Source organism: Chelonia mydas, chromosome 3, assembly GCF_015237465.2.
Source record: "Chelonia mydas isolate rCheMyd1 chromosome 3, rCheMyd1.pri.v2, whole genome shotgun sequence".
NCBI classification, from domain to species: Eukaryota; Metazoa; Chordata; order Testudines; family Cheloniidae; genus Chelonia; species Chelonia mydas.
In genome coordinates this window covers 48,320,971-48,348,666 of record NC_057851.1, presented here as the reverse complement: position 1 = coordinate 48,348,666, position 27,696 = coordinate 48,320,971, and the positions used below count along the sequence as shown (strand labels likewise).

Here is a 27,696-nt window from a genome sequence, read left to right as displayed (position 1 = left end):
AATACACTTTTAGTTCCACTTATAAAAACAATATCTAAAATCAGTTAAATTGAATTGTAACTCTGAATTAAGCACGATGGTTACACACTATGAAACCAGGTTACTGAGTGGCTGTCAGCAGGCATGTAGTCAGCAAAGTTTTGTATTGTACTGTCCACTTACAATATTCTCCTCTTCTGATTTTGAGTCAGCTAGAGGACCTTGCATAAATTCCAATTAAACATTAGCCTTTGAATTCCTTTTCACCCTAATAAACAATACAGAAAAATCTATGTACAAGTGTGACAAGGGTGGGCGAGGCAATATCTGACATTGGACCAACTTCTGTAGGTGAGAGAGACAAGCTCAGAGCACTAGTAGCACCTTGGTCACGTAGGCAATTTAATAGCAGAGAAGATTACAAGCTTCATTGGAATCAATTAACCTGTCATGGTGGGGATTGTTGACACTTGGGAGCAATGGCTGGACCTAATGAGTTCATTCGCTCAGTCAGAGAAGGATATATGATTGGTTGGAACAGGAAGCAAGGGGGACACTTGGAGCATGAGCTGGGGGTAGTGGAGATAGTTAAGTGGAAGGTGCCTCCTGACAATGCCTGTGCTATGTTCTGCCATGCTGGAATCCAACGATTAAAGGTACACATGGGGAAAGAAAGAACTGTGTGTATGTTGTGAATAAGAGACCATGCAAACAGGTAGCTGAGCGATCACTGAATTCTGACAGATCTCTGAAGTCTTTTTATGGGGGGAAAGCAGAAATAATCAAATGCTTCAACATTAATGAGTGACACAAGCACTCAGAATTACAATCTGGTGCTACACTTTGTTCTTGCAATGTGCTTTTCCTTTCAAATTTCTGACTATGTGCCTCAACAACATATTGTTGTTATAATGCCCAATAAAGGTTTTACCTCTAAGGAGTCTAACAATAGATTCTATTCCAGAATAAAAATGGTTCATTGCATAACAAAAACCTTTTGTGGGAAAAAAAGTTGAGCAAAACAGTTTTATGCTCAGTTCTCTTTTGTTTTCAGGCAGTCAGCTAGAAATGTGCATTTGTCAGTTTACTACTTTAACACAATTCCAGAAAATTGCCATGACACATGAGGGTTTGCTTTTTATCTTTCATCATCTGCCCTGGATTTCTGGGAAAAGAACCTTATAGAAATTCTGTTCAAACTAACCTTTATTTTAGCTGCACCTATAAATACTGGGTGCAATTTTATTACAAGGCAGTTACCATTTCTCGTGGTGACTTAAACCAGAATGTGCTGGAGATGGACAAGGAGGAAGAGCTCACTCATCAGGTAAGACATTGATTGTGAATGGTTTTCACGCAGACCTGTCGATACAAAATATTTTCTTATTTCTGGTTTTCAGGAGCTGTGAGTGGAACAATATCTCATCCTACTTTTAGTGCAAAGCTTTTGATCTATACACAAGGGACATGTTGTGTTCTGAATTAACAGTGGGTCAGAGAGACACAGGGAGAGGGAACAGAGTCTCTAGTACCAGGCAATAACCCCCCCAAACTTGCTTTTTGAAATTCGGTCTGTTTATTCTAGCATCTGACATCTTCCATTCTTTATCAGAAGCCCCTGAATCAGAGGGCCAAATTCTTATCCCATTTACACTTGTAAATTCAGAGTGACACCACTGATGTCATGGAGTTACTACATGTCCTGGGCCAAGAACTGACCTGAGTTACATCCGTGATAATCTGGAGCACTTCTGTTGACATCAGTGGAGTCGCTTAGGATTTATACTGGTGTATTTGAAAGCAGAATCTGACCCAGGAACTGCAGTATGTGCTTTTAGGGGAGTAATATATATATTACATGTTATTTTGAATAGATTATAGGAAATCTTATTATGAAAATGTGAAAAAAGTTGCGTTTCAGTAAGATATTGAGAAACAGTTAAAGTGGCTCGGATGTCATGGTGGATCCAGCCTTCCCATGGCTGCTGGATTCTTATCAGATACTCAATATTGCCAGAGATGCACCTTGTCTGAGTCACTGACTTTCTCTGTGCCCATATATTAAATGAATCATAGAAGTTAGATAGAAAGAACTATTAGATCATTAAGTCCATCCCCCTGTCTTCCAAACAGAGGGTGAACCAGATATTGATGCTAGACTTGGAGCCTGGTTTGGCTCTCACTTACACCAGTGTAAGTTGGAAGTAACCAGTGTAAGTTGGACTAACTGTAGCACAACAACATTATACTGGTGTAAAAACCACTGGTAAGGCAGGATTGGGTCCTTCATTTGGAACTCATACCCCCACAGAGCACTTTCCTCATGGTGTAGGTGGCAATATGCAAATGGAAGTGCTTGCAAGAAATCGTGCACTGCTACCAGCTTTACAAGGACAAGCCTGCTGCATGGGAGCAGTTTCAGAATTAAAAGCCTTCAGAAGCTAATCTGATAATTGCATGTTTAATGCGAGGCCTTAGTATGGGAGTAAGACTACGGCAATGAGGTATGTGAAAATAAACAGACTGAAGATGTGAATTACATTAATTGCCAGGCCTTTCCACATGAAGTAAAGTAGCAGTCCTGGTGTCCAAGGTGGTACCGCTAGTGCATCCCCTTGGTATGAGGGTGGCCTCCCTCTCATCCCCAATGACCCTCTCTGGCTCTAGGTGTCACTGTGGCACTGAGTTGGAGTGCAATCTTTCAGCGGCAAGTCTTAGGGATGTGTTTCCCCCCTCATGGGTGTGACTGCAGTCTGAAATAAAAGAAAAGGCAAACAAAATAATCCTGCAGCCCAAAGTCTGGGTTCATCCCACTGTTCCTTGGAGATCACAAAGGTAAATCGTCTCTGTGAAGGGGGCTGGGTTCTAACCCCCCGAGTGTCTGAGAGGCTCAGGCTGGGCATCTTGGGCGCTAATTAAAAACAAAGCAAAGCAAAAGTGGTCTCTCCACCTCTCAAGAGGGTCCAGGTGGCAGCAGCTCTTCAGCAACTATATGGGTAATTAGCCCCTGCTCTGTGAGGCCAAGGAGTTCTAGCTCTGCTTCCCTCTGAATGCCACCCTCCACTGGGGTTGGATCCTCCCTTTTAAGGAGATGTTCCTCTCCACATTTGACAAGCCTTACAGCTGCACCAGGCTGGGGCTGATTATGCCCAGCAGAGCTATTTAACTCTTTCCTGATTGGGGTGGTCACGACAGAACTCTGGATCCCCCATCAGATCCCAATTTCATTATATGGAAGAAAAGAGGGACCAAGAGTGACTGAGACCAACTGGAGTTGGTCAAAAGTGCATTTGACCAAGTGTATGCTAGTGGTGGGTTTGCATCTTTTTTGTTGTTGTTGTGGATAGTCCAGTAGAAGGTGAATTAGATTACCCCTGTTAATTAGACATACGATAATTCCTGCTAGAGCTACACCATTGCCACTGTCCCCTTTCACCATGATACAGGACTGTCAGGGTTTCTTCCCCACTCTGAACTCTAGGGTACAGATGTGGGGACATGCATGAAAGACCCCCTAAGCTTATTTCTACCAGCTTAGGTTAAAACTTCCCCAAGGCACAAAGTCCTTGCCCTTGGATTATGTAAAATGCTGCCACCACCAAGTGTTTTAGGCAAAGAACAGGGAAAGGACCATTTGGAGTTCCTGTTTCCCCAAAATATCCCCCAAGCCCTTACACCCCTTTTCCTGGGGAGGCTTGAGATAAACAAGATGAGCACAAACCCCTTGGATTTTTAAGACCCAAAAAGCCCAATCAGATTTTTAAAGATCAGAACTTTATTAGAACAACAACAACAAAAAAGATAAGAGAACAACTCTGTAAGATCAGAATGGAAGATAATCTTACAGGCAGTCAGATTCAAAACATAGAGAATCCCTCTAGGCAAAACCTTAAGTTACAAAAAGACATAAAAACAGGAATACACATTCCCTCCAGCACAGTGAATTGACAAGCCAAAACAAAGAAAAACGTAACGCATTTTCTAGCTAGATTTCTTACTAACTTTACAGGAGTTGGAGGGCTTGCATCCTTGATCTGTTCCCGGCAAAGGTATCACACAGACAGACAGACAAAAGCCTTCCCCGCCGCCCTCCAAATTTGAAAGTATCTTGTCCCCTCCTTGGTCATTTTGGGTCAGGTGCCAGACAGGTTACCTGAACTTCTTAACCCTTTACAGGTAAAACGATTTTGCCTCTGGTCAGGAAGAATTTTATAGCACTGTATACAGAAAGGTGGTTACCTTCCCTTTATATTTATGACAAGGACCCTTTTACAATTGTTCATCCATAACTGCTGGGGAATCTTCTTAAACTACTTTATTTTCCCTCCCCACCTTCTTCCTCTCAAATGCCACAGTATAAGCTCATATATATATATTTGCCAATGCATTTTGATGGAATTTTGTATAAATCCTATGGTTGACTAAGAGACTTACATCAGGTCACAAAGTAAACGAAAAGCAGGAGAAAAATACAAGCTTCCTTCGTCCCAGCCATTAAATCTGTCTTGTATAAAATTTCAGACATATTATTAAACTGCTGTAGATGTTTCTTAGGGCAAAAGTTCAAGAATTTACTTGAATTTTCACCTGCCTAACACAATACAATTCTCAGCAGTTGGTGTCTCCCCCCATTCCCGCCCCAAAAGGCAATACTCTTCACTTTCAAATGTTTTCAGACTGATGGATGCAGTTTGTGGATTGCCTTTTTTTGCAGTGCTGTATATTATAGTACAGTTAATCCCTATTTCAGAGCTTTTATAATGTTTAAAGAATAACCTACATTGATTAAGAAAATTTTCTTCCGATTTAAGTGCCTTACCTTACTGCATAGCATAAAGTGTGTGTCAGTTGTTGGAGCTTGATGGTATGCTAGAACTGGCATGCAATTGGACTGCCCAGAGTAGAGGTGGCAATTTCACATGCTCTAATGTCAAAAATTGTATTTGATGACACTTTCTGCACTCATCACCACTTCCTATATGTTCCTGCAACAAGAGCAATGAAAGGCAGCACAGGAGAATGCTAGATATTCAGATGCTACCCTACAAGTATGCCGCAATGTACCTATTTGAGGGTAGCAATTGGGGATTTGCACTGAGGATTTAGCCTTGATTGCAGCCATTGATATCCAGACAATAGAATAACTGCACTGGAGGAAACCTATAGTGTAGATGGGCAAAGGTCCTGTTTACACTGATGAAGGTTATCCCTGCTTGAAACTGGAGTAAGCGCTACCAGTGTCAGTATCAACTATTCACTAGGGGTTGCAGAGGTGCAGCTATACCAAAAGCTGTAATTGGGGCCAATCTTTAGGGTAGACATGACCTGGTCTGGAATTTGGTCTCATGTAGATGGAGTATAGCTTTTCCCTGGGCAGCTAAACTCTCTCATAGCCCTAGAGTCATAAATACAAATGAACATTTCAATTTTTAATATGAGAGAATGCTGCATTAGGACATGGAAAGAAAAATAGGTCCATTTATTTCATTGCAGAAATCTAAAGTTTAAAAATCTTTCCAAATGAACTTCCATATTTTATGTATAGATAGATGGATATACATATATCTTTGAGTTTATTCATAGGGGGTGACATTCATCCCAGTGCAAAGGGACAAGAGAAGGTACCCCTGGAGCCTCATGTTAGAGACCTGAATAGTGCTAGGTCTTGTGTTCTCAGCATCATAGAAAATTTCACCCTGTGAGTGGGGTGTTTTTTTTTTTTAAAAGGTGTGCCGCTTTGAGGGAACTGGATACAGTTTCCCTTCAAAGACTGGTAAATATCTGTCCCAAGGTCCCAGTTTCTTTTATGGAATAAAAATCCTTGACACAGTCCCCAGACAATTTCCCTCATATCTATTAATTGGAGGGGGTTATTCCTTGCCGTACGGATTATAACTTGTGTTTATGAAAATGTTTAGAATGCATTACTGTGGATGGATGGTTTTCCCATATTGTATATTTGATCTGAAGTGATCCTATTATGTCTAGGAAACACAAATGTGGTTGTCATACAGAACTGAAAGTACATGGTCAGATCTCCTGATTGCTGTCAGCATCACTACCATAGTTACATTCAATTTATATACTTTTCAGAGATCAGTACTGTGGACATCATGCTAGAATTGAATTCTGCTTCAGCTGACATATCCAAGAGTAGATTAAAGTTTTTTGAAACGGACAGCCTTGAACAGTATAGGACTGCATTAGGAAGCACAGAAGAGAAATACAGATGTTGTTATGAATAAGTTAACAGTTTCAAATTATTCAGAAAACAAAGGAATTTTAAAGGCTGATTTAAAAAAAGAAATCACTTAGAAAAGATTATATTTTTATGATGTCAGGCTCTGCCAGGGAAAGAGGGTCTAACGTTTCAGTAAATTCTTTAAAAATACAGTCATGTCAAGAACATTTCTTAGCTTGATCTCTTTTCTCTTTTTTGTTTCAAAGAAAATTTTTCTATTCGTAGAATCCCCTTAGAAAGTTGGAAAACATCTTTTTATTTCCTGTTGATTTTGTGCCTTTTCCCATTTGGCAAACATTGTCCCTCATATTCCCCCGTCAGTTTCCTCTATTGCTAATGGGGAAGTTTAAATGTATGTGGCTTTTTAGTTTGCTTCCTTGTTCCCAGCAGCTGCAATGTTGGCACAGCTCAGAGAACTGGGCCTGTTTCTTATTGGGGGTCAAACGAGCAAAAAATAGAGTAACTTTTTGACAGACAGATGCATTACAGGAGAACAGTATATTTTAAATGAAAATTCAGGTAAGCAAAACTTCTGTGCTGAATGCTCCCACTAAAGACTTTTAATTGCACCTGGACATCATAAGGAAGCCAGTGTAGAGATCTGAGCACAGGTGTTATGTGCTTCTAGTGGCTTGTCCTACTTAGAAGGTTGACAGCCAGCTGTATACTATAGTAGCAGAAGCTTCAGGGTGGCATTTATAGGTCGTACTAAATAGAGCACACTACGGTAGTCTAAAGTGAGGAGGAGAGAGGTTTGAAAGACTATTAGGAGGTCTGTTTTAGGAGAGGACAAGTCACACCTCTTGGCCAGACAGTGCTGGACAAAGGTACAATGGGCCATCACTGCTAATCAAAGAGTAGTGAGGGATCCTAGATAAAAGCAAGCCATTAATCATGTTGGCAGAAGATGGGCAAATGTTACTGACAATGTGAGCTACAGACACCACTGTCTATTGTTCTAAATGTTTCCATCTGCCAATAAACAAGTTTGCCTTATCTAGACTAGTATCCAAACATTGTTTGTCTTATCTAGACTAGTATCCAATTTGCTTTTGTCCAGCCCCCTATTTCTTTCAGACACCACAGAAAACAATGAAAGTGCAGAATATAAATTTGGAGAGTTTGATGGCATAGATCTGAATGTCTTCAGTATATTGATAAAACTCAAACTCAGAACATTTAATGATTTCCCAGTAGCTTTTTATCTATACATTCAAGGCTGATTCAAGCAAACCAAGGGGACCTTGGCTAAGTCATTTAGTCCCATATATACATTTAAAGTAAAAGTTGCTATTGTGTCATATTTGTTGTTGTTTGTTATAATAGTGTAGTTTTATTTTGGGATGTTCCTAATTTCCAGCCGGCTTCCCCCCCACTGAATGCTATGTATTTCTGCAGACTTGAATGTCATGTGTGGTGCTGCATGTGTAAAATCCTCTATATATTGTTAATGCTATTTAAAAAAAGCAAGCTAGCTGTTCGAACTGTTGGCTTTAACTTTGTTATTACTGCTTGTTGCGGCTTTACCCTCATTTTCTGCTAGGACATCCCTAAAGTTTCTTGCTCCCCAGATGGCATCTTTAGAGAAGGGAAAATTATATGCCTGGTAATTCTGTTTCTTTGAAGTTATCATCTTGCAGGATTCTCACTCCTCCCGTTGATAAGGTTACTTTTCATGAGGCTTTTCTCTCACACCTTTTTTTGTCTTTCCCTGAGGCACATTTTTGATCATTTCAAATTTGTGTTTCATTCTGGGTGATTTGCCCGTGCTAAGTAGGAGAAACTGAACAAAACATAGATTTCATAGAATTTAAGGCCAGAAGGGACTATTATTTCATCTAGTCTGACCTCCTATATGTCACAGGTTATTAAATTGCACCTAATTACCTCTGTATTGAGCCCAGTATCATAACTTGTATTTGGCTAAGGCATATTCTCCAGAAGGGCACCCACTCCTGATTTGAAGACATCAAGAGATGGATCACTTCCCTTGGTAGTTTGTTCCAGTGGTTGGTCACCCTTAAAAATGTATGCCTTATTTCCAATTTGAATTTGTCCGGCTTTAGCTTCAAGCCACTGGTTCTTGTTATACTTTTCTCAGCTAGATCAAAGAGCCCTTTAAACGTGGTATTTTCTCCCTTTGCAGTTACTCACACACTAATCTAGTCACCTTTCAATCTTCTTTTCAATAAACTAAACAGGTTGAATTTTTTAAGTCTGTCACTGCAAGGTATTTTCTCCAGCCCTCAAATAATTTGGGGGGCTCTTTTCTGAATCCACTCCAGTTTTTCCACATCCTTTTTAAAATGAGGACACCAGAATTGTACAGTATTCCCAAATTGATCTCACCAATGCCATATACAGAGGTAAAATCACCTCTCTACTCCCCTGAATATACATATCCAGGGATCACATTTGCCCATTTGCCACAGCATCACACCAGGAGTTCATGTTCAGTTACTTGTCCGGTTTGACTCCTAAATCCTTTTCAAAGTCAATTCTTTCCCAGATACAGTTCCCATTCTGTAGTTATGGTCTGCATTCATTGTTCCTAGATGTATTAATTTAGCATTTGGCTGTATTAAAAACACATTTTGTTCACATTTAAAGGACATTTATGCTTGGCAAGGGGTGGCACATACTAGGCAGCAGGGAATCCAGCTTGCATTATACCCTGTTAAACCTGCCCTCAATGGTCAAAATACCTGAAGAATAGGGACCTGAACCAGTCTTGCTCTAAAGGAGCTAAAACCCCAAAATGAGAATCCTTCAAGAGGATATCTTCAGAGAAGCTGAATTATATGAAAATTATACGGAAATTATAAGTAATTTCCCCCATAGAACTCCTTTTCAGCAAGAAATAACAGAAGTCCCATGTGATAATAAAATGCATCTGTTGGTGTTACTTCCTGTTTTGTGTTACTCTACCTTGTTTCATTCATGCATATTATTTGGCTGTATATTTTGTTGATGATTACAGAACACAGTTGGAAATGACTATGATGAAGCTGATGGCGGCAGTATATGTGGTTTAAAAAGGACAAGAGGAGTCAAAGTCACTGCAAAATACATTCTCCCATTAGAATGTGAGAAAATGGAGATCTCCCGCCCTACAAACACCCCAGATCATTCTTATCTGCAAAGAGCAACTGGTCATGTAGAACTATCTGCAAGTCCATCCCTTCAAAAACCATCTAATTTCCCTAACACACAAGATGAAAAGGGGGGCGGAAATGGGAGCTTCCCTATAGAAGTCACTGTGAAAGACAACATATTGAGGAAAACAGAAGTCCATAAAGATGATGAAGGTGGGAGAAGAGTGGTAGAAAGAGAGGTGGAGACACCTGAGGGAATACAGACATCAAGCAAAGGGAATCAGCCTTTGGGAACGGAGCCTGAAAGCAAAGAAGAAAAATCTGGGGGTTCAGATATAGCAAGCACAGAAGATAAATCTAGGGTGACAGAGACAGCAAGTAATGAGGACAAATGTGGGGGAACAGAAGATGAAGAGGAGGATGCAACAGAGAAAGAGATTAAAGGTAATAATTTAGCAACCCAGGAAAAAAGCACTGAACCATCTTTCATGCTGGGGTCTCGAGTTTCCAAACAAACATTGCAAGAGCTGAAAAACCTACTCAGAAGCAGTCCTCTGCTTGGTAACAGGGCCAAATACACTGGCAAGCAGAGCAGAACTTCTTCCCATATACGTCTGCAAAAACCCAATGAAAAAGCAGTTGACAAACAGGGTAGATCCTTTGAGTCTCTTTCTCTTAATTTTGGAGGGGAGAATCGAAAGCTCCACTGTATAGACAATTATGTAGCAGGGCTGCCAAACAAGCCCCTCTTGGTTCACAGCTCTGCTGGGTCTGATCAGCAACAATCAGAAGGCAGCAACATGGAGCATCCCAGTAGGAGGCAACCACCAGCTTATAAAAACACAGGCAGCACGCCAGGAATTAAATTCGACCCTTCTCCTGACCAGACTGGTAAGACACTAAACTATCACCTACTGTACCACTCAAGAACTCAGTTAAATTGTTTAGAAAACCCCTAAATCTCTTGTCAGCATTCATGTTAGACAATTGGCAATAGCAGTTACTGTACATGTGACTGGACTTGATCAAAAGTTTTACAGTACTTCCAGCCTGCTTCTTCTATAGCAAGGTGCTTACAAAGCCTGACTGCCTGCCAGAAACTGCTATGCACAAGTGGTCATGTCTTATTCACTAAAAATTGAAATATTTTCTCATTTACACTGGACATAGGCAACATTTTCCATAGGTCTGCTAGTCACTGGAAAGCCTTGAAATCTTCTGAGTTTCTTGAAATTTCCTTTTTGTTAATATTTCCAGCAGTGAAAATTGCTTCCACGTAGGGATGATGTTTTCAATTATTAGTCCTAAGAGGACTGGAATGCCAAAACATCTAATAGGAAGAATAGTGTAAGAAAAGCAAATTAAACAGAGAGCGTACACATATCTTCATGCTGTTCAATAAGACAATTTGGAAAGTGTGTTTGTAAAGCCAATTAATTGCTACTAACAGACTGTGGTTTCTTCGAAGTAATAAAAATTAAACTACTGGGCTAGCAGGATCAGTAAACGGAAAGTTATTAGCTATAATGAGTTTGAGCAGGTTAGTTGTTATGCTGGGAAGTGGTCAACAGCACAAACAATATTGTTAGTGGGCAGTGTTAGGTCACAGGCTAATAAGAATGTAGGAGGATGATACTCAGATTGGTTTACTAGCTTATAAAACAGGGCAAATAATTTCCATCTATGATATACTTTTAACCATGTTAGAAAACATTATTACCCTTGCCAATAGTTGATATAACTAGATCCATGATTTAGTATCATGTGACTCATTGTAAAGCTACCTAACATCTTAAAAAATCTGCTTTCTGAGGTGTAGAGGATTTGCTAAAGATGCTCTGACAAACAGGCAAGTTTGCAGATGCCAAACAATTCAAGCCACAGGAAGAATTTTTGTAATCACCCAAGTTAAGTTTTGAGCAGGACACGTGGATGCATAAATACTTGTGTGCTGCTATTCTTAATTGAGTGAATTAAATCCTAAAAGGTAATCTTTTAAAGAGAGGATGCTTCAGAAGTATAGAACAATGAAAATACGTATTGCGACCAGCTTTCACTGTGATCATGTTTAATGTATGAGATCAGTAGACAGCCAAACGGATTTTTTCTGCATAGACTATTTCCTCTTTCCCTTCTAGATTATTTTACATATTTGCATTAATGAAAGGCCAGTGGAATTCATTACCAAATCCTTCAGATTGCCACTATTTCCCCCTTAGTTCATAAAGCCAATTCCTAAATTGCAAAATGAGAATAGGAATAATTTCTTCAGCATTCCATAGTCCTTTTTGCTTCATAAATATGTGCTGTTTTAAACTCCAACTGCATCATTGTATGCAATGTTGTTGTAGGTGCATTGGTCCCAGGATATTAGATAAACAAGGTGTGGGAGGTAATATCTTATCTTGGACCAACTTCTGTTGGTCAGAGAGAGACAAGCTTCTGAGCTTACGCAGATCAGGTCTGAAGAACAACTCTATGTAAGATTGAAAGCTTGTCCAATAAAACATTACTTCACCCACCTTGTCTCAGCTGCATTATGCGAATTATGCGAATTATAGTTCAAAACCTAGGTAAGGAAGCTATAAGGAAAGGGAGAGCTTGTTTTGCCAAATGTAGAACTCACCTGGATTTAAAAACACAATTCAGAACTCTTGTGAACCCAGGTTTCATTTGCCTTTGGTGAAGCAGAAGTTCGAAGTTCCTGCATATTTTTTGTACATTTGCACTGATACTGCTGTCCCAGAGATAGGGTAAGACTTACTTAAAACATAAGCATAACAATGGTTTTCATTTAGTTAGAAATATGTAGTTTGAAATTTGATTTTCACTGAAAAACTGCAGCTTAAATTAAGGGAGAAAAGTTTTACAATACCAGAAAAAGTTAAACGAAATCCAAAATATTGCAAAAAGAAAAGGAGTATGTGTGTATATGTATAGCCAATTAATTGCTACTAACAGACTGTGGTTTCTTCGAAGTAATAAAAATTAAACTACTGGGCTAGCAGGATCAGTAAACGGAAAAGGAGTATATGTGTATATAATGTCTTCTGCAGTTTCCACAGTATGCATCCGATGAAGTGAGCTGTAGCTCACGAAAGCTCACGCTCAAATAAATTGGTTAGTCTCTAAGGTGCCACAAGTACTCCTTTTCTTTTTGCGAATACAGACTAACACGGCTGTTACTCTGAAACCTGTCAAAATATTGCAGTTGACCTACTCTCACAACGTATTCATAACAGACTAAATCCTGCAGTCTTTACTCAGTTCCTAACCAATATTCTACTGGCACCAGCAGGAGCATTGTTAGTTTAAAGAGTATTAGATTTATCCCAAAATGTTTTATTTTATAATTAAATTATTATTCATTTTGATTTTATTTAGCTAACAGCCTGAGCCAAAACCTCAGAAATGAACACAAATTAGAGGGGGAGGAGGGTGCCAAAATCTAGATATGGAACCAAATTGTGTCTTCTATCCACCTCTAACTTTTTAATGTGGAGTCAAATACATTAGATAATTTAAATACTATAACATATCCCTTGCCTTCTAGGAATTGATTTGTTACTATGCTGGACACAACACACTTCAGAACTTCATGACAAGAGCAAGGATAGAACTCAGATCTTACTGTTCTAAAAGCAGAGGGTTCTATCACTTGAATAAAGGAGAACCTCCTTCGGCAATCAAAATTCTTATTCCATTCAGTAGAGAGGAATGAGATACATCCACACTAGTCACTTCACTAAGGGCTTGGCTACACTTGCACTTGTAGAGCGCTGGGAGTTAAACAAGCCTTCGGAGACCGCAGCAGCCATGTGTTTACACTGGCAGCTGCATGCGCACTGGCGTGGCCACATTAGCAGCTCTTGCAACACCACAAGGAGCAGTGCATTGTGGTGGCTACCCCAGTGTGCAAGTGGCTGCAACATGCTTTTCAAATGGCAGGGGGTGGAGTGTGACAGGGAGTGTGTTGTGTGTATGTAGGAGGAGAGACAGTGTGATTTGGGAGGCAGAGAGTGTGTCAGCATGCTGTCTTGTAAGTTCAGACAACAGCAGATCCCCTCTGCCCACACACACACTCACAACAGCAGCATTCTACACTAATGGTTTGCTTTGTCCTGGAGCAGGTAAGCATGCCATCTGTCAGAAACGGAGCTTTGAAAGGGGATATCCGCATGCCTGCAGACGATTTCAAAACAATGAGAAGAGTGGCCACTTGACTTCAGGGGATTATGGGATGTTTCTGGAGGCCAATCACAGTGCAGTAATGCAACACCTCGTCCACACTGACGCCAGGGCGTTTCAGCCGGGGTGCAGCAAGCTTTATGCTTCTCGTGGAGGTGGATTACCAGGAGCGCTCCAGCTACAGAGTCCAGGCGCTCTACGTGCCTTGCCAGTGTGGACACCTCAGGAGTTAGGGCGCCCGGGGCTGCTTTAATGTGCTCTAACTTGCAAGTGGTAGCCAAGCCCTAACAACCCTCTAAAAATAACTAGTCTACTCATCCTTCCCTTTAAGATTTTTGCAAATTGCATAATACAGCCAGCCACTGTATTTCTCCCCCTCACAGTTATTGTCCTGCACACATTCATCATCGACCCCCCTTCCCCCCACCGCACAGAAAAAAAATCAGAACTGAGACAACAGAAGAGTACTCAAATTCACAGTCAATTATATGGAAAAAATACTTTGACCTAGAAAATGAAGCAAGATGTTTCAGCCAGCTAGAGAAATTATTCCTTGGGTATTGTCAGTTAGACCAGATCTGAAACTACAGCTTCTTGAAAACAGTGCATCACTGTAGAAACATGGAAGGTGTCAAGTGCTGGTAATTATGCAAACATTTTCATTTACATAAGTTTATGCATTTGCATAAGCACTTATATATGATAATAGCATGCACTTATGCAAATAGAGTTCACTCCAAGCTAGACATTAGTAATCAAAAGCCTCCTAGGCTTTTCAGAGACGCTAGGGAGATAGGTAGAAAGAGAGGCCTCTGACACTGAAGAGATGAAATTTATTTAGTGTATACAATATAATATAAAACCAGTCAATAGGCAATAGCAGTCTGGAATGTAATATAACCACTTCCTTTCACTTGTCTCACTTTAAAATGTTTATTAATAATGACAACTTATGGAAGTCCTTACTCACTTTTTCAATCCTTATTTGAGCAACACTCCCATTGATCTCAGATACACACATATCAACATTTCAAGTGGCTAAAGCAGGACACAACTGGTCACTGACCTGCTGCAGCCGATGGCCTCAGCACCTCACCCATCAAATCTGTGCCACACTAAGGCCCCACTTTGCAGCCTGGCCTTCCCAGATGCTGTGTCACTCACTATCCCTGAGCTCCCCTGTAGTCAGTAAGCATACCCAGGAGCTGCTGAAGCCTCTGCCCTCCCTAGCTCTGCCCCTGCCAACGGTGCGCACAGTTTGTAATGTGTGTACAGCTGTTGGTGCCACTAAATGTTGGAAAAGTTCAACTTCAACCGGGACAGGTGGGCCAAAGCAGGCCAGTCCCCTGAAAATGGCGCTGTTGAGAGGTATGACAGCTTGAGAGAGAATCCCATCCTTCTGGTCACCATGGACCTCTCCACCATGCAGCCTGTTTTAGGTGGGTAGTGTGCTAGGAGCAGGCTTTAGCCCTATATACCAAACTTCCCACATAGTCCTCAGTCAGGCCAAAATCTCATTCAAGTCAGTGATATTTTGCATGATTGCAGACTGTGGGACTGGATCTGTAGAACTGGGCAGTTAGTGCATCAGGTCCCAATTAACAGGACCAGGTTTCTTGACCATACTGTGCCTTTACAGACACGCCAATGAGAATGTGGTACTGTGTGTGTGACCAATACCCAATTGTTAGCAGTTTGGGACATTCTTAAAGGAACAGAGTGCTATTCTTCAGATCAATTCCATGCATTCTTAAAAACCCACTTACTTCAGTGGGAATTTGGGGTGCACAAGGAAAGGAGGATTGAGCCCTTCAGACAATTATGTAAAATGCCTAAAAATAGTAGCCTAAGAAATTAAAAAATGCTTAAATTTACTAAAAGTTCCTCTGCTAAGTTCTCATTTCAATGAAAATTATGTAAAATGAATACTGAATGCATGAATTATTAAAGTATGGAGTCTGTCAGTTCTGCAAGTGTTTTTTCTCCCTTAGTAAATGACCTTATATTAAGTCATTTATTACTATGTATGAAACTAAGTAACAAATCGCTCACAAACCCTATCTAGTATTTAAATTAAGGATTGAAGTATGAAAAGTATTCAGCATCTAGGACTTACTCCCGTTGATGTTAAGGAGTTATGCCATTGACTTCAATTAAAGCTGGAGTTTGCTGTTGGTTACAAAAGTCCTGCCCAGCCCTGCATTCATATACAGCTTGAAAAGCACTGATAATAATGGTTCTGCCATGCATGCTTGGGCAGCCACAGAGAGGTTGTTCCGGAGACTTTATATGACCTAGCTCTCTTGCCATTACTTTAGCGTATCTCCTTCTTACTGTGGGGCTTCCTCAGGACTATGTTCTTGGTCTACTCTTCTTCTCTCTCCATCCTGTGTCATCTGATCTGTTCACATGGCTTCCCTGTGTTGATGATTTAGAAATCCTACTGTTGGATCGCTAACATGTCTCCCTTCAACCAATCTATATCTTAACCTGTTTCTCTGACATCTTTTCCTCAATATCTTGTTGTCATCTTTAACTTACATGGTCAAAACTCAGCTCCTCTTTGTTGAGAAAACCATTATACTCCTTGTTACTTAGGCTCTTCTCCTTGTCCCTCCTGTTCAGGTCGCATACAAATTCTGACATTTCTTCCTTCACACTATCTGTAAGGTTTGAGCCTGTTTTTCAGTTTAGACAGCAAAAACTCTGATCAAGACCTTATCTTCCTTCTTGTTCACTATATGGTACTATGCTATACTCTCTTGGTTCTCCATGATACTATCACTTTCCATGGGGGTGGGGGACTAGAGAGGGGGAGGGAATTTTTTGCTGATACACTCTAATAATGACTTAATATTTTCAATATGTTCGTTCTTTGTCGCCTAATATTTTGTTTTCATTTTTGACTGCTGCTGCACATGGAACAGAGATTTTCACTGCATTGTTCACAATGAGGTTCAGACTTTTTCCTGAATTTTGTTGTTAATTTAGAACCCATCAAGGTGTCAGAGCAGTGCAAATTATTTGTTGAAAAACTGAAAACCTCAGACCATTTTTGTTTTGCTTTCAACAATCAAAACCCTGAAAATTTTTGTACAAACTCCCATTTAATCAAAAAGCCATTCTCATAAAAAAAACAGAAATTTAAACTGGGTGCAGTCATTACACAAATCAATAACACTACTTCAGTTACAATCTGGGTCCTGTTTGGTAACCCTATTTTAAAGGACTATAGTAGAAAAGAGGGAGTTCAGAGAATGGAAATAAGAATAATTAATGGCAGGAAAAAAGTCTCATTTGAAGAGAGATTCAAAAGCCAGGGAAACTGTTTACTTCAGAGAGGGAACAAGGGGATAAAGGTGTACAAAATAATGACTGGTATAGAGAAGTTTGAATAGAAGCACCCAATCTACCCTACCTACAATGAGAAGGGACATTTAATGAAAGTGAGGCAACAAATTTAAAACTAAAAAGAAAATACTTTTTTTGCCCCCGCACAAAGCACAATTCGTTTGTGGAATCCATTGTCACTGGATATAATTGTGGCCAAGAGTTTAGCAGGATTTAATTTTCATATGGATAATAAGAACATCTAGATTTAGATTACTAAAGTTTAAAAAGTAAAAGTAAAACAAAACCCCCAAAAGTTTGGAAGGGATATTAACCATCATGCTTCAGACCATAAGACAACCTCTAAGTAACAGGTATTAGGAAGAAAATTTCCCTCCATGCAGATTTTTCACACCTTCCTTTGAAGCATCTGGTACTGGCCACTGTCAGAGACAGGATACTGAACTAGACGAATCACTAATCTGAAGTGGTATGACAATTCCTGTGTGGTCTATGGTTTATTTTTATTTCCCCTAAAGCTATATTTCTACTTAAGGTCATGTAAAGAAAAAAGGTCCTTAATTTTATATCAGATTTTCATGATACCATATGACCCAACAGAGTTTTCAGTATCAGTACATTTGTTAGGTCAGCTTTTCTTTATCCTTGCTATATTCCTATGCAACAGGTAGTAAAGTGGTCCTTCTGTTCTGTTCATTTGTCCAGCACTTAACTACTTAAGAGCTAATAAATTGTTCATGTAGATGTTATGTGGTTTAATTAGCAATCATGGGATAGAAATTCCTTTGAACAACCAGAGAATGACTCACTGACACTGGATGTGGGCATTGTCTTCTGGCAAGGTGCTTCCTGATCACTGAAAAAAACAAATCCAACACCAACTCTAGGCACATGAGCAACTGATATGTTCAAATCCTTTCATCCTACTTGATGCCCAATACTAACGATTTGGATAAGATAGGCAAGTCTTTGTTGATGTTAACAGATTAGGCAGTATAATTTTCTTAGAAATATTTTGTAGTGATTCAAAGCCAATAGCAGGGGGGGCTGGGGTTGCATATTTAATAGGCCAAATTACAAAGTCCCTACTCTGTTTTCTCTTCAGTAGGAGATGGAGTTTTGCCTGAGCAAGGACTAGGGAAAAACTAAGTAGTGAATACTTTTCTATATGCTACTGTTTTATTATAAACATGTGAAAAAATGTGGTTTTGCTTCATAAAAATTGCCCAATATGACTCATTTGCTTTTTTAAGGAATCAAATCTACAAGGGAAATCCAAAGTTCCTTTAATTTAATTATTATATTTCTTGATAATTTGCCAAGAACATGGTAGGCATGAATAATTTGCATATATATTTACATAAATAGATTTTACAAAATGGATTTGAATTGGAAACTGTATTGGGAACTGAAAAACTGAGTTCGACTCCAGATTTTATCACTCAGGTTCCTTTATTTGGCATACAGCAAAGCTATACTGAGTTGATCAGGCTCAAGCATCGTGGGTGAGTATAGGACATACCACACATCCAAACTTACACAGAAAACCTCTTCCTTTATATACGTTTACACATTATATTGCATTTAATATACATTGCATCACATGTTTCAGGATTGGCACTTTACATTCCAGGTTTATCTTGTCCATTATCCCTAGCATCAGTGTGTTCTCCCTAGCATCCGGGCGTTCCTGTTTATCTTAGCTAGTACAGACATCCTGACTCCAGCATACTGCTTAGTAAGCCCCTATTTACAACTTAACCTTCCATTCACCTTCCCAGTCATGCCCACTAAGAAATGAGGCAAGTTACTGATGTCAAACTAGGCCTACTGAAATGATGCCCATTATTTTTTACATATAGCGAATAGTGAAAATTGTACATGTTCCTTTACAAAATACACAGAAAGATAATATACTTTGGGAGAAGGAGGATTATTGTTATTCATTATTTATTAATTATTCAAAAACAAAAAAGTCCTTCAATTTAAAATCCAATTAAGATGGCTAAATAATAACAATGTTCTTACATATCATATAATTCACAATATCCAAGCAATTCAAAAAAAGAAAATGAATAGTTAAAGGACATAATAAAAGTTAAACTGATCATATGAGGTTTGATCCAAACTCACTTAAGTCAATGGGAAACTTCAGTTACATATAATTATCAGTAAACAATATATATTGGTGGTGAAGAACTTTTAGGTCTTGTTTTTGAGCTCCATTATGTTATATTCAATTGGAAAAGTGTCTAAGTGTTGATTTATGGTAAAATTACATATGTATGAGGCTTTGCATTTAAAGCTGTTTTATATGTCAGTGTACGTACAGTATATCTGTTTCTTTTTCAGACTGGTTTTGTGTTGTGTTTATATTTTGGGATTACAGAAGAAAGAATAATATTTATTTTGGATCAAAGTTAAGTGTATTGCATTGTTATGAACTACACACATAGTTATACTTGACAAGTGCTTATTATGTGTGACATACAAGATTTCAGACAGAAGCTATTTTAAAATCTGAATCTCAAAAAGTGTTTACAGAGTTTAAACCAAAAATTCAGAAAACATTCTAATTGTCAGTTAAAGTTTACCTGAAAAATATGAGAGAAAGAGGATTTTTTTTTTAGTTCATAAAAATGGGAAAAACAGCCTTTTAAGAGAACTATGATTTGAACCCTAACTAGTGAGAACCTACCATGTCTAAGGAATAAAAGCACAGCTATAGAGCCAGAGCTAGAGCCCTGTTCCTACAGCCACAAAAACAAAACAAAAAAACAACAAACTCCCACACCCCAAAAAACAAACAAACAAACAAATGGGTTTCTACCACTTGAGATAAAGGAGAATGTTTTAGCTGTCATATATAGAAGGACTCTTATGTTCTTTTTAAGTTACAACCACCCAATATGAAGTAACGATAATAAACACATGGTGCGTGCTGATGCTCACACAGAAGTCAAACCTAGTAATTTTCAGTAAAAATCTAGGTTCCAAGACAAAATTATAGGATAATAAAATAGGGTTTATAATGGAAACTGGTTATGACCTTAACTATGGAGAGAGTACTGCCTCTCCATAATGATTTTATTATTTATCAAGAATCCAAAAATGTTCTAGGTTCCTGTTTGTGGCTTTTGCTCTTTACACAACAAACATTGTACAAAGGAACCAGAAATGTGGTGTCAGGGTTCCTTCCCCACTCTGAACTCTAAGGTACAGATGTGGGGACCCGCATGGAAGACCCCCTAAGCTTATTCTTACCAGCTTAGGTTAAAAACTTTCCCAAGGCACAAATTTTGCCTTGTCCTTGAACAGTATGCTGCCACCACCAAGTGATTTAGACAGAGAACAGGAAAAGGACCACTTGGAGTTCCTATTTCCCCAAAATATCCCCCCAAGCCCTTACACCCCCTTTCCTGGGGAGGCTTGAGAATAAACAAGATGAGCACAAACCCCTTGGATTTTTAAGACCCAAAAAACCCAATCAGATTCTTAAAAATCAGAACTTTATTAGAAGAACAACAACAACAAAAAAAAGGTAAGAGAACAACTCTGTAAGATCAGAATGGAAGATAATCTTACAGGCAGTCAGATTCAAACATAGAGAATCCCTCTAGGTAAAACCTTAAGTTAGAAAAAGACACAAAAACAGGAATACACATTTTCTCCAGCACAGCGAATTTCACAAGCCAAAACAAAGAAAACGCAATGCATTTTCTAGCTAGATTACTTACTAACTTTACAGGAGTTGGAGGGCTTGCATCCTTGATCTGTTCCCGGCAAAGGTATCACACAAGACAGACAAAAGCCTTTCCTCCCCCTCCAGATTTGAAAGTATCTTGTCTCCTCCTTGGTCATTTTGGGTCAGGTGCCAGACAGGTTACCTGAGCTTCTTAACCCTTTACAGGTGAAAGGACTTTGCCTCTGGCCAGGAGGGATTTTATAGCACTGTATACAAAAAGGTGGTTACCCTTCCCTTTATATTTATGACATGTGGGGTCCGATTAATTCTTTACTGAAGATACACAACATGCAAGCCTTCCTACATATACACACTTCTGTTCAAGTGAGGTTCTGGCAGCTCCTAAATAGTCGAACATGCTGACTGACGTTAGAGAAGTCACAAATTAATTAAAGAGATACTACAGTATTCTTATTCCCTACAATTCCTGAAAGTCAGAGTAAAGATAAGTCACCTCCTTGAAGAGCTTACAGTTGAAATACACAAAAAACACGAAGACAGCATGAGGGGAAAAAGATGGAACATATTTATTACTATTTTTCCTTCCCTTCATTCTTATTATTTTATTTTTTTCTACCATTTTTATTTTGGTTTAACCACCTGCCTATGTTTTTGGTTGCCTTTCTCCCACAATACCCCAATAAAACATATCACCTCCCTCTTAATTCTACTCACCACATGCCCCCAGTACTTATGTCTGGTAATATAGCACCTAGCACAGTGGGGTCCTAGTCCCTCGTGAGGGCTCCTGGCCCTGTGGTAATACAAATAATAATGATACTTGCTGCTTTCCAATCAGAAACTGACCGAAGGTTGATCCACTGATATCCGAGGGCTCGGAGCAGCCTGTGGTCATGATGGCTGCTGCCATCTCTATCTCCCTGTGGTGATGTTGGACTTTCAAAAAATCTCTCCTATGGACAAGGAACACTATTTTCTAACACTACTGAAGTCTTAGCATCAAATTCTGTTCTCAGTTACACTTTAATTCCAAATGAAGTTCACAGTTTATAGAGTCTAATTAAATACAGAACAATAATAATAGTAATAAATAAAACTTAGAGAGTGGAATTGGAAGCCAGTTGGCAGGGATCAGGACATCTGTCAGAGTAAGCTGCTAGCCTTGATTCTCTGCTCCACCAGTTATTCATGAGTATAACACCATTAATTTCGATAGGGTTACAAAGGCACAGAGCAAGTGTAACAGAGGAGAATGAGGCCCAGTACTATCTCCAGGGAGAGGTGGCAAATCTAGAGAGCATGCCTTCACAGTCCTTCTCTCTGTGGAGGGGGAGATTACAGGCCACCTCAGAATCCTGCTGTATTTGGAAGGGGTTAGAAGACAACTGGGGTCTTCTCTCTACAATTCCAGACTTATGCATGATTGTTGGGGTGGGGAGGGCAACAGGTAGGTGATTTTCAAGGTCACAAGTGGAAGTAAAGCACCTAACTTCCATTGACTTTCATTGGGAGTTAGATATCTGGCTGTCCTTTGTGCCATTGAAAATCTCCCCCATTAGATTAATAGGCTCCTTACTCAGAAGTTCTCTACTGCAGCACATGCTCCCCCCATGACTATCGGACTATGCACAGAGACCGTGTAAGTGGATTTATAAAACACTTGCAGAAAATAACAGTCATTGTACTGGTTCTCCAGGACAAAAGTATACATCATTATCTAGACTGTCCTCTTCCAAAATGTTCGCAAGTGGCAAACCTTCTTCCCATTTGTTTTCCCAGTAGGTAATTCATAGTTGAAAGAAAAAAAGTCAAGTTTCTATCAAGAGTTGTCAGTTTTGGTTGGACATATTCCTGGATATTTAATCACATGACATAATCTTTAATTAATTCCTGGAGACTCCAGGCCAATCCTGGAGGGTTGACCACCCTATTATTATATCACATTTTGTCCTTCTAATGCTTTTTAGTGAAACAGCTTGTAATGACAACACTATTAAGTTTGTCTGACATGAACACTGCTTTTTATTTTAAAGATCACAGCAGAGAGCCTGACGTAAACAACCCTGGAAGTCAATCTTCCCTTCGCCTGGTCTCGCTTATTGAACACATTAAACAACAGATGGACAGAGACAATATTCAGTTTGTTAGATTTGAAGCAACTGACCTGCATGGAGTGTCAAGATCCAAGAGCATTCCTTCTCGTTTTTTTCATGTAAGTTTTTCTGCCTCTCATACTCTTATCAGGTCTCATGGCCCTGCCCTTATTGCTGTGATACATTTCCTCATAATTTGTGCACCAGTTTACACCGGCAACAAATCAAACATTCCTCCCCTCCCCCCATCCCGATTAGTACTTCCCAAGGATTTGGGCTTTTCTCATTACCCTGAAGCATCATTTCTCTGCCCTGCAGAAATACAAATCTAATTAAGATGGTAATTTCAGTACTTTCCACATCCAATAATCTCCCTCCATGGAATTATCTTTTCACATTTACCACAGTTATAAAGATTCTGTTTTACTTGACACGAATAGATTGCAAGACAAGACCCAAGAGAAAATATCAAAACAAACAAAAATGATTAGATGAAAATCTTTTCAGTTATGAAGTATTCTCTTTTCAACAATCACATCATATAAGAAAATATTATAGGGTTGCATGATTGCTTAGTAATATTTCCTATACTGATAGAGGAAATAAGAGTCAAATAAGAGTCAAATTATGAAGCTCTTGATAGCATGCATATATATCCTGATCTTTAAGCTTTTTTTCCTCTGATCCTTAACGTGGGTGATTAAGGCTGTATTTCCACTCTCATATTACTATGAATATTTCACATTCTACTGCACAATCACAAAAAAGATATCAACGTGACAGAAAATTTAATGCTTTTATTTCAAGCATCTTTTGATGCTAACACCATTTTCTCATTATTTTGCTTTTAGGTTTTGCTGCAACCTTTTAACTCTAGCACTTAGATGCAATTTACTCTTGATGTCATTTGATGTTATTAGAAATAAACTTTTTTCAGTTAGTTTAATGCTTTTGAGAGGCGGTGGGTAGTAGCACCATCTTTTTCAATCATTAACTCACAATACAGGTGCCCATCTCAGCTTATTCAAAGTTATCTGTTGCACTCACATTATTCACTGACCTCCATGTATATCCTCAAGCATTTTAAAAACAGAAAAAACTTTTAAATTTCAAGAGAAATCATGTAGCTTTTTATGAATGGGGCTGTAAAGTGGTCACCCTCAACAATTTTTCAGTGTTGCCTTTAAAACTAGATAACCTTACCATGGTGATCACCATATTTCTTCGTACAGGTGATGGGATAACATAGGATCATAGAATATCAGGGTTGGAAGGGACCTCAGAGGTCATCTAGTCCAACCCCCTGCTCAAAGCAGGACCAATCCCCAATTTTTGCCCCGATCCCTAAATGGCCCCCTCAAGGATTGAGCTCACAACCCTGGGTTTAGCAGGCCAATGCTCAAGCCACTGAGCTATCCCTCCCCCCACATAGTATAGGGACTATATAGGGAATTTTGTGACTACTGTGGTAACATTATCTAGTTTCCAAAAAGAAAGGAAAAATATGGTTCTCAATGTATATAGTTTGAAATAGAAGAGCTCTATGTAGTTTGAAGACATGTACCTTCCAGTAACAGAGTCCCCAGGTCCAATAAAAGATATTACCTTACCTACCTTGAATCAGTAATTTTAGTAAGAATTATTTGCTTACAATCAAAGCTAATTTTAATATTTGGTAAAGGGAAAAGTTAAGAAACTTCTATCCACTTCAGGGGAGAAAGTGTTGTATCATTCACTTTAGTCTTGAAATCTCAGCAGTTCCATTCCAGTCAGTCAATCCACCTAGATAGTGATCCTTTCTCAGGGCAGTGGGAGACGATTCACTAAAAATTTAGGGTTAGTTTCAGTCCAGAGTATCTGTGGCCTTGCCACAGGCAAACTTTATAAAAACTTTCTCTGGCTTCCACACTGCTAAAAAGGCTCACTTGTTCTTGTGCTTTCTCTCCCTCTCTAGACATATACATATATAAATAAAAGAACAGGTTCACAAAAATATATTTGTATTGGCCTTGCATGGGTTTCCACAACATAGAACTGTAGCACAGTATTAAGCTAGATTTTCAGAGGATGTAACTTGGTATAATTCCAGTGGAACTATACCAGTTTGCACCAGCTGAAGATCTGGCTCTAAGATACCTTCAGGGGGTTCTTCATCAAAGATACAGTTATTATAATTCCCATATCAGTCTTGTCTGCACTTGATTTATGCATTGTCCCCATGCATGTCAATAGGAGCGACCTATGCAAATGAAGGAGCAATTCGTTGATCCAGCTGTCTGCATGATGTTTAAAGAAGGCACTGAGGTGTTAGAATTATTTAACGTCTTGAGGCTGTTTCCTATTTTTTACCGAAACAAAGTCAGCCAAGTATAAATCTAAGCTTCAGGTGTGAAAAGTCCATATTCCCTGTAACAAGTTCACATCATGGCAGAGCTGGTGCAGTTGTTTGTCACCGAAGGCAGACAAAGTGAGTGTAATGGGGTTTCAAGGGAATCCAGCCCCAGATTCTCCACTGCCTTGTGTAGTCATTTACATCTGTGCAAAGTGGATGTAAAATGCCAGTATTATGTTTGGAAAATTCTCTTGCGCCAGCCTTTGACATCCAGTTTTGCACTTGCTTTGCCCAGGTGTAAATGACTAGATAAAGGGTAAAACAGTGGAGAATGGGGCCCGAAGTCCTGTCAGTTCTGCACAGACATTATTAATTATTATTATTATTATTATTATTTTTTAAACATAGCAGAGATTTGCATACAACCTTGCTCAACACTTTCCCTCCTTACACTTATGCACCAGCTGGTTGCCACTCTCCAGAGGTAGCTACATGATAATGGTGCTCAACACACAATCTATAGTTTCTGGAGCACTTTTTGATTCTTTGAGGAGAAAGGTCCTATGGGCCAAATGCTGAAATCTTTACTTAAGATTTGGGCATATTATATTATATATGTAAAATATTATTAAAGTTCAGCTGTCAAAGACTCAGTAATCCATTACTCTCCCCTTGTTTAGGAAAAGGCAATCTATGGTGTGTCCATGCCCAGAGGATACCTCGAACTGACCCTGAATCCTAAGGACAGTGAAGTGGACCACATAAGTGCAACCAATTTTAATTGTGACATACTCCTGAGCCCTGATTTATCAACATTTAGAGTTCTACCATGGACTGAACAAACTGCTAGAGTGATATGTGATTCCTTCACTATACTGGGAACCCCTCTATTGACCTCACCCAGGCACATTGCCAAACTACAGCTGAGACAACTTCAGGACAATGGCTTGTCATTGCGCTCTGCCTTCACCTATGAATTTTGCATTTATGGCATTGCTGAGATTGTAAATTCAAAGACAATATCTTTTCCTACAGCAAGCATACTCAATAGTTATGACCAGTCTTTCATTCAGGAACTCATTGAAGGAATGTATCACGCTGGTGCCAACACTGAGAGCTTCTCTTCTTCCACTTGGCCTGGACAGATGGAGATCTCTTTTCATCCAGAGTTTGGCATAGGTGCCGCTGACACTGCCTTCACCTTCAGAACAGGCACTAAAGAAGTGGCAAAAAAGTACAACTACATTGCAAGTTTTTTCACAGAGAACGGGTTCTACAATTCGGGGATTCTGTCACATAGTCTGTGGGATTTCAGTGGCCAAAAGAATTTGTTTTCTGTTGACTGGGGGGTTCAGGCACTTACCGATGTTGGAAAGAATTGGCTGGCAGGGCTCTTGGTACATTCCAAAGCTCTCAGCTGCCTGATGGCTCCTACGGTCAGCTGCCGTAAACGCTATTCCAAATATGGTAAGGAATCAAAAGAATTTGTGACTGCAAAGTGGGCATTTAATGATACTAGCTGTGCCTTTAACATTAAATGTCATGGTGCAAAAGGCACTCAGATAGACAACAAGCTAGGTTCAGCTACAGCAAACCCCTACCTGGTGCTTGCTGCTACTATTGCGGCAGGCCTGGACGGAGTAAAGAGAAAACTTAACTTCCAGGATGTGTCAGAAGAGAACCAGAACACTGCTCAGTTGAAATTTGCAGCAATCCCTCTGAAACTAGAAGATGCTCTTGCTGCACTTGAGGAAGATTTGTGCCTTAGGGAAGCACTGGGTGATACCTTTATTCGATACTTTGTTGCCATGAAACATTATGAGTTGGAAACTGAACAAACGGATGCAGAACGGAATAAATTTTTAGAATATTTTATTTAGAATCAATTAAAGAAAACCCATCTTAATTGTTAGAAAAAATTAAATCTGAAATAATGCTGTGTAAATGCTTCAAGATTAATAGAAAAACATAATTGGAAATTAGAACTATTTATAAATGTTTACTAATGTTTTTTCCCCCACCATCTCATTTTTTAATATAGTAGGTGGTGACTGCATGTTCCTGTGTGGGTGGACTCAACAGACTGGAGAACTGGTGTTCATGAACTAGAGCTAAGAGGCTTTTAATTTTTATTCTAATTTCTAAGAACACCTTAACCAAGAATGATCCTGCTGGCGAAAAGATGAGAAGAGGAGGTGAAAGGACAACGGTCAAAATAAGGAAAAGTAATAGGAAGATGGAAGAAAACAGGAATAGCAGGAAGGGAAGATCTTGTTCCTATTTTTCTATTTCCCTCCCCTTCTGCATGGTTATGGGATTTTCCTCAGAGGTATGCAGTGTAGCCTGAAAGCTGGAGCTAAGGACTCAGAGGCTGGGTGAATGCCAAAGTGGAGAACTAGAATCATAAACATTTTGGTGGAAAAGCAAAGCAAAGGCATTATGGGTGGAGGACAGTGTAGAGTAGAAGGAACCAACATCTGAATCAGAGAGGTGGAACGGTTGAGAGCAAGGAGAAGGGGGCTGAGAGTCATGTATAAATTAGGGGTATTGGTTGGTTGGAGATTACAGAAGGGGCAGGTGTATTGATGGGGAGTGGGCGGGGGTAAGCAGACTGAGTTAAAGGAGATGAAATGGTAGGTAGAAAGAACAAGAGCAGCAGGATCAAGAACAAGGCAGCAGGTTTAAAACAGTACTCAATAAGGATGAGGTTG

The 27,696-nt window shown here is 39.4% G+C and overlaps 1 protein-coding gene across 1 annotated transcript; it reads left to right on the top strand.

Moving 5' to 3' along the window:
• Positions 1–458: 458 nt before the first annotated feature.
• LGSN (lengsin, lens protein with glutamine synthetase domain) lies at positions 459–26,865 on the top strand. The gene is made up of 5 exons (XM_043541921.1): positions 459–635; positions 1,232–1,306; positions 9,201–10,206; positions 22,528–22,772; positions 25,666–26,865. Exons 1-5 carry the CDS (start codon positions 459–461, stop codon positions 26,863–26,865), a joined length of 2,703 nt encoding a protein of 900 aa, XP_043397856.1.
• The last annotated feature ends 831 nt before the right edge of the window (positions 26,866–27,696 follow it).

Excerpts from the sequence above, each read along its gene's own strand:
- LGSN (XM_043541921.1), top strand. The coding sequence starts at position 459 with ATGGCTGGACCTAATGAGTTCATTCGCTCAGTCAGAGAAGGATATATG. Across the intron at positions 10,207-22,527 it reads CCCTTCTCCTGACCAGACTG|TGAAACAGCTTGTAATGACA; the intron begins GTAAGACACTAA and ends AATGCTTTTTAG. Across the intron at positions 22,773-25,665 it reads TTCCTTCTCGTTTTTTTCAT|GAAAAGGCAATCTATGGTGT; the intron begins GTAAGTTTTTCT and ends CCCCTTGTTTAG.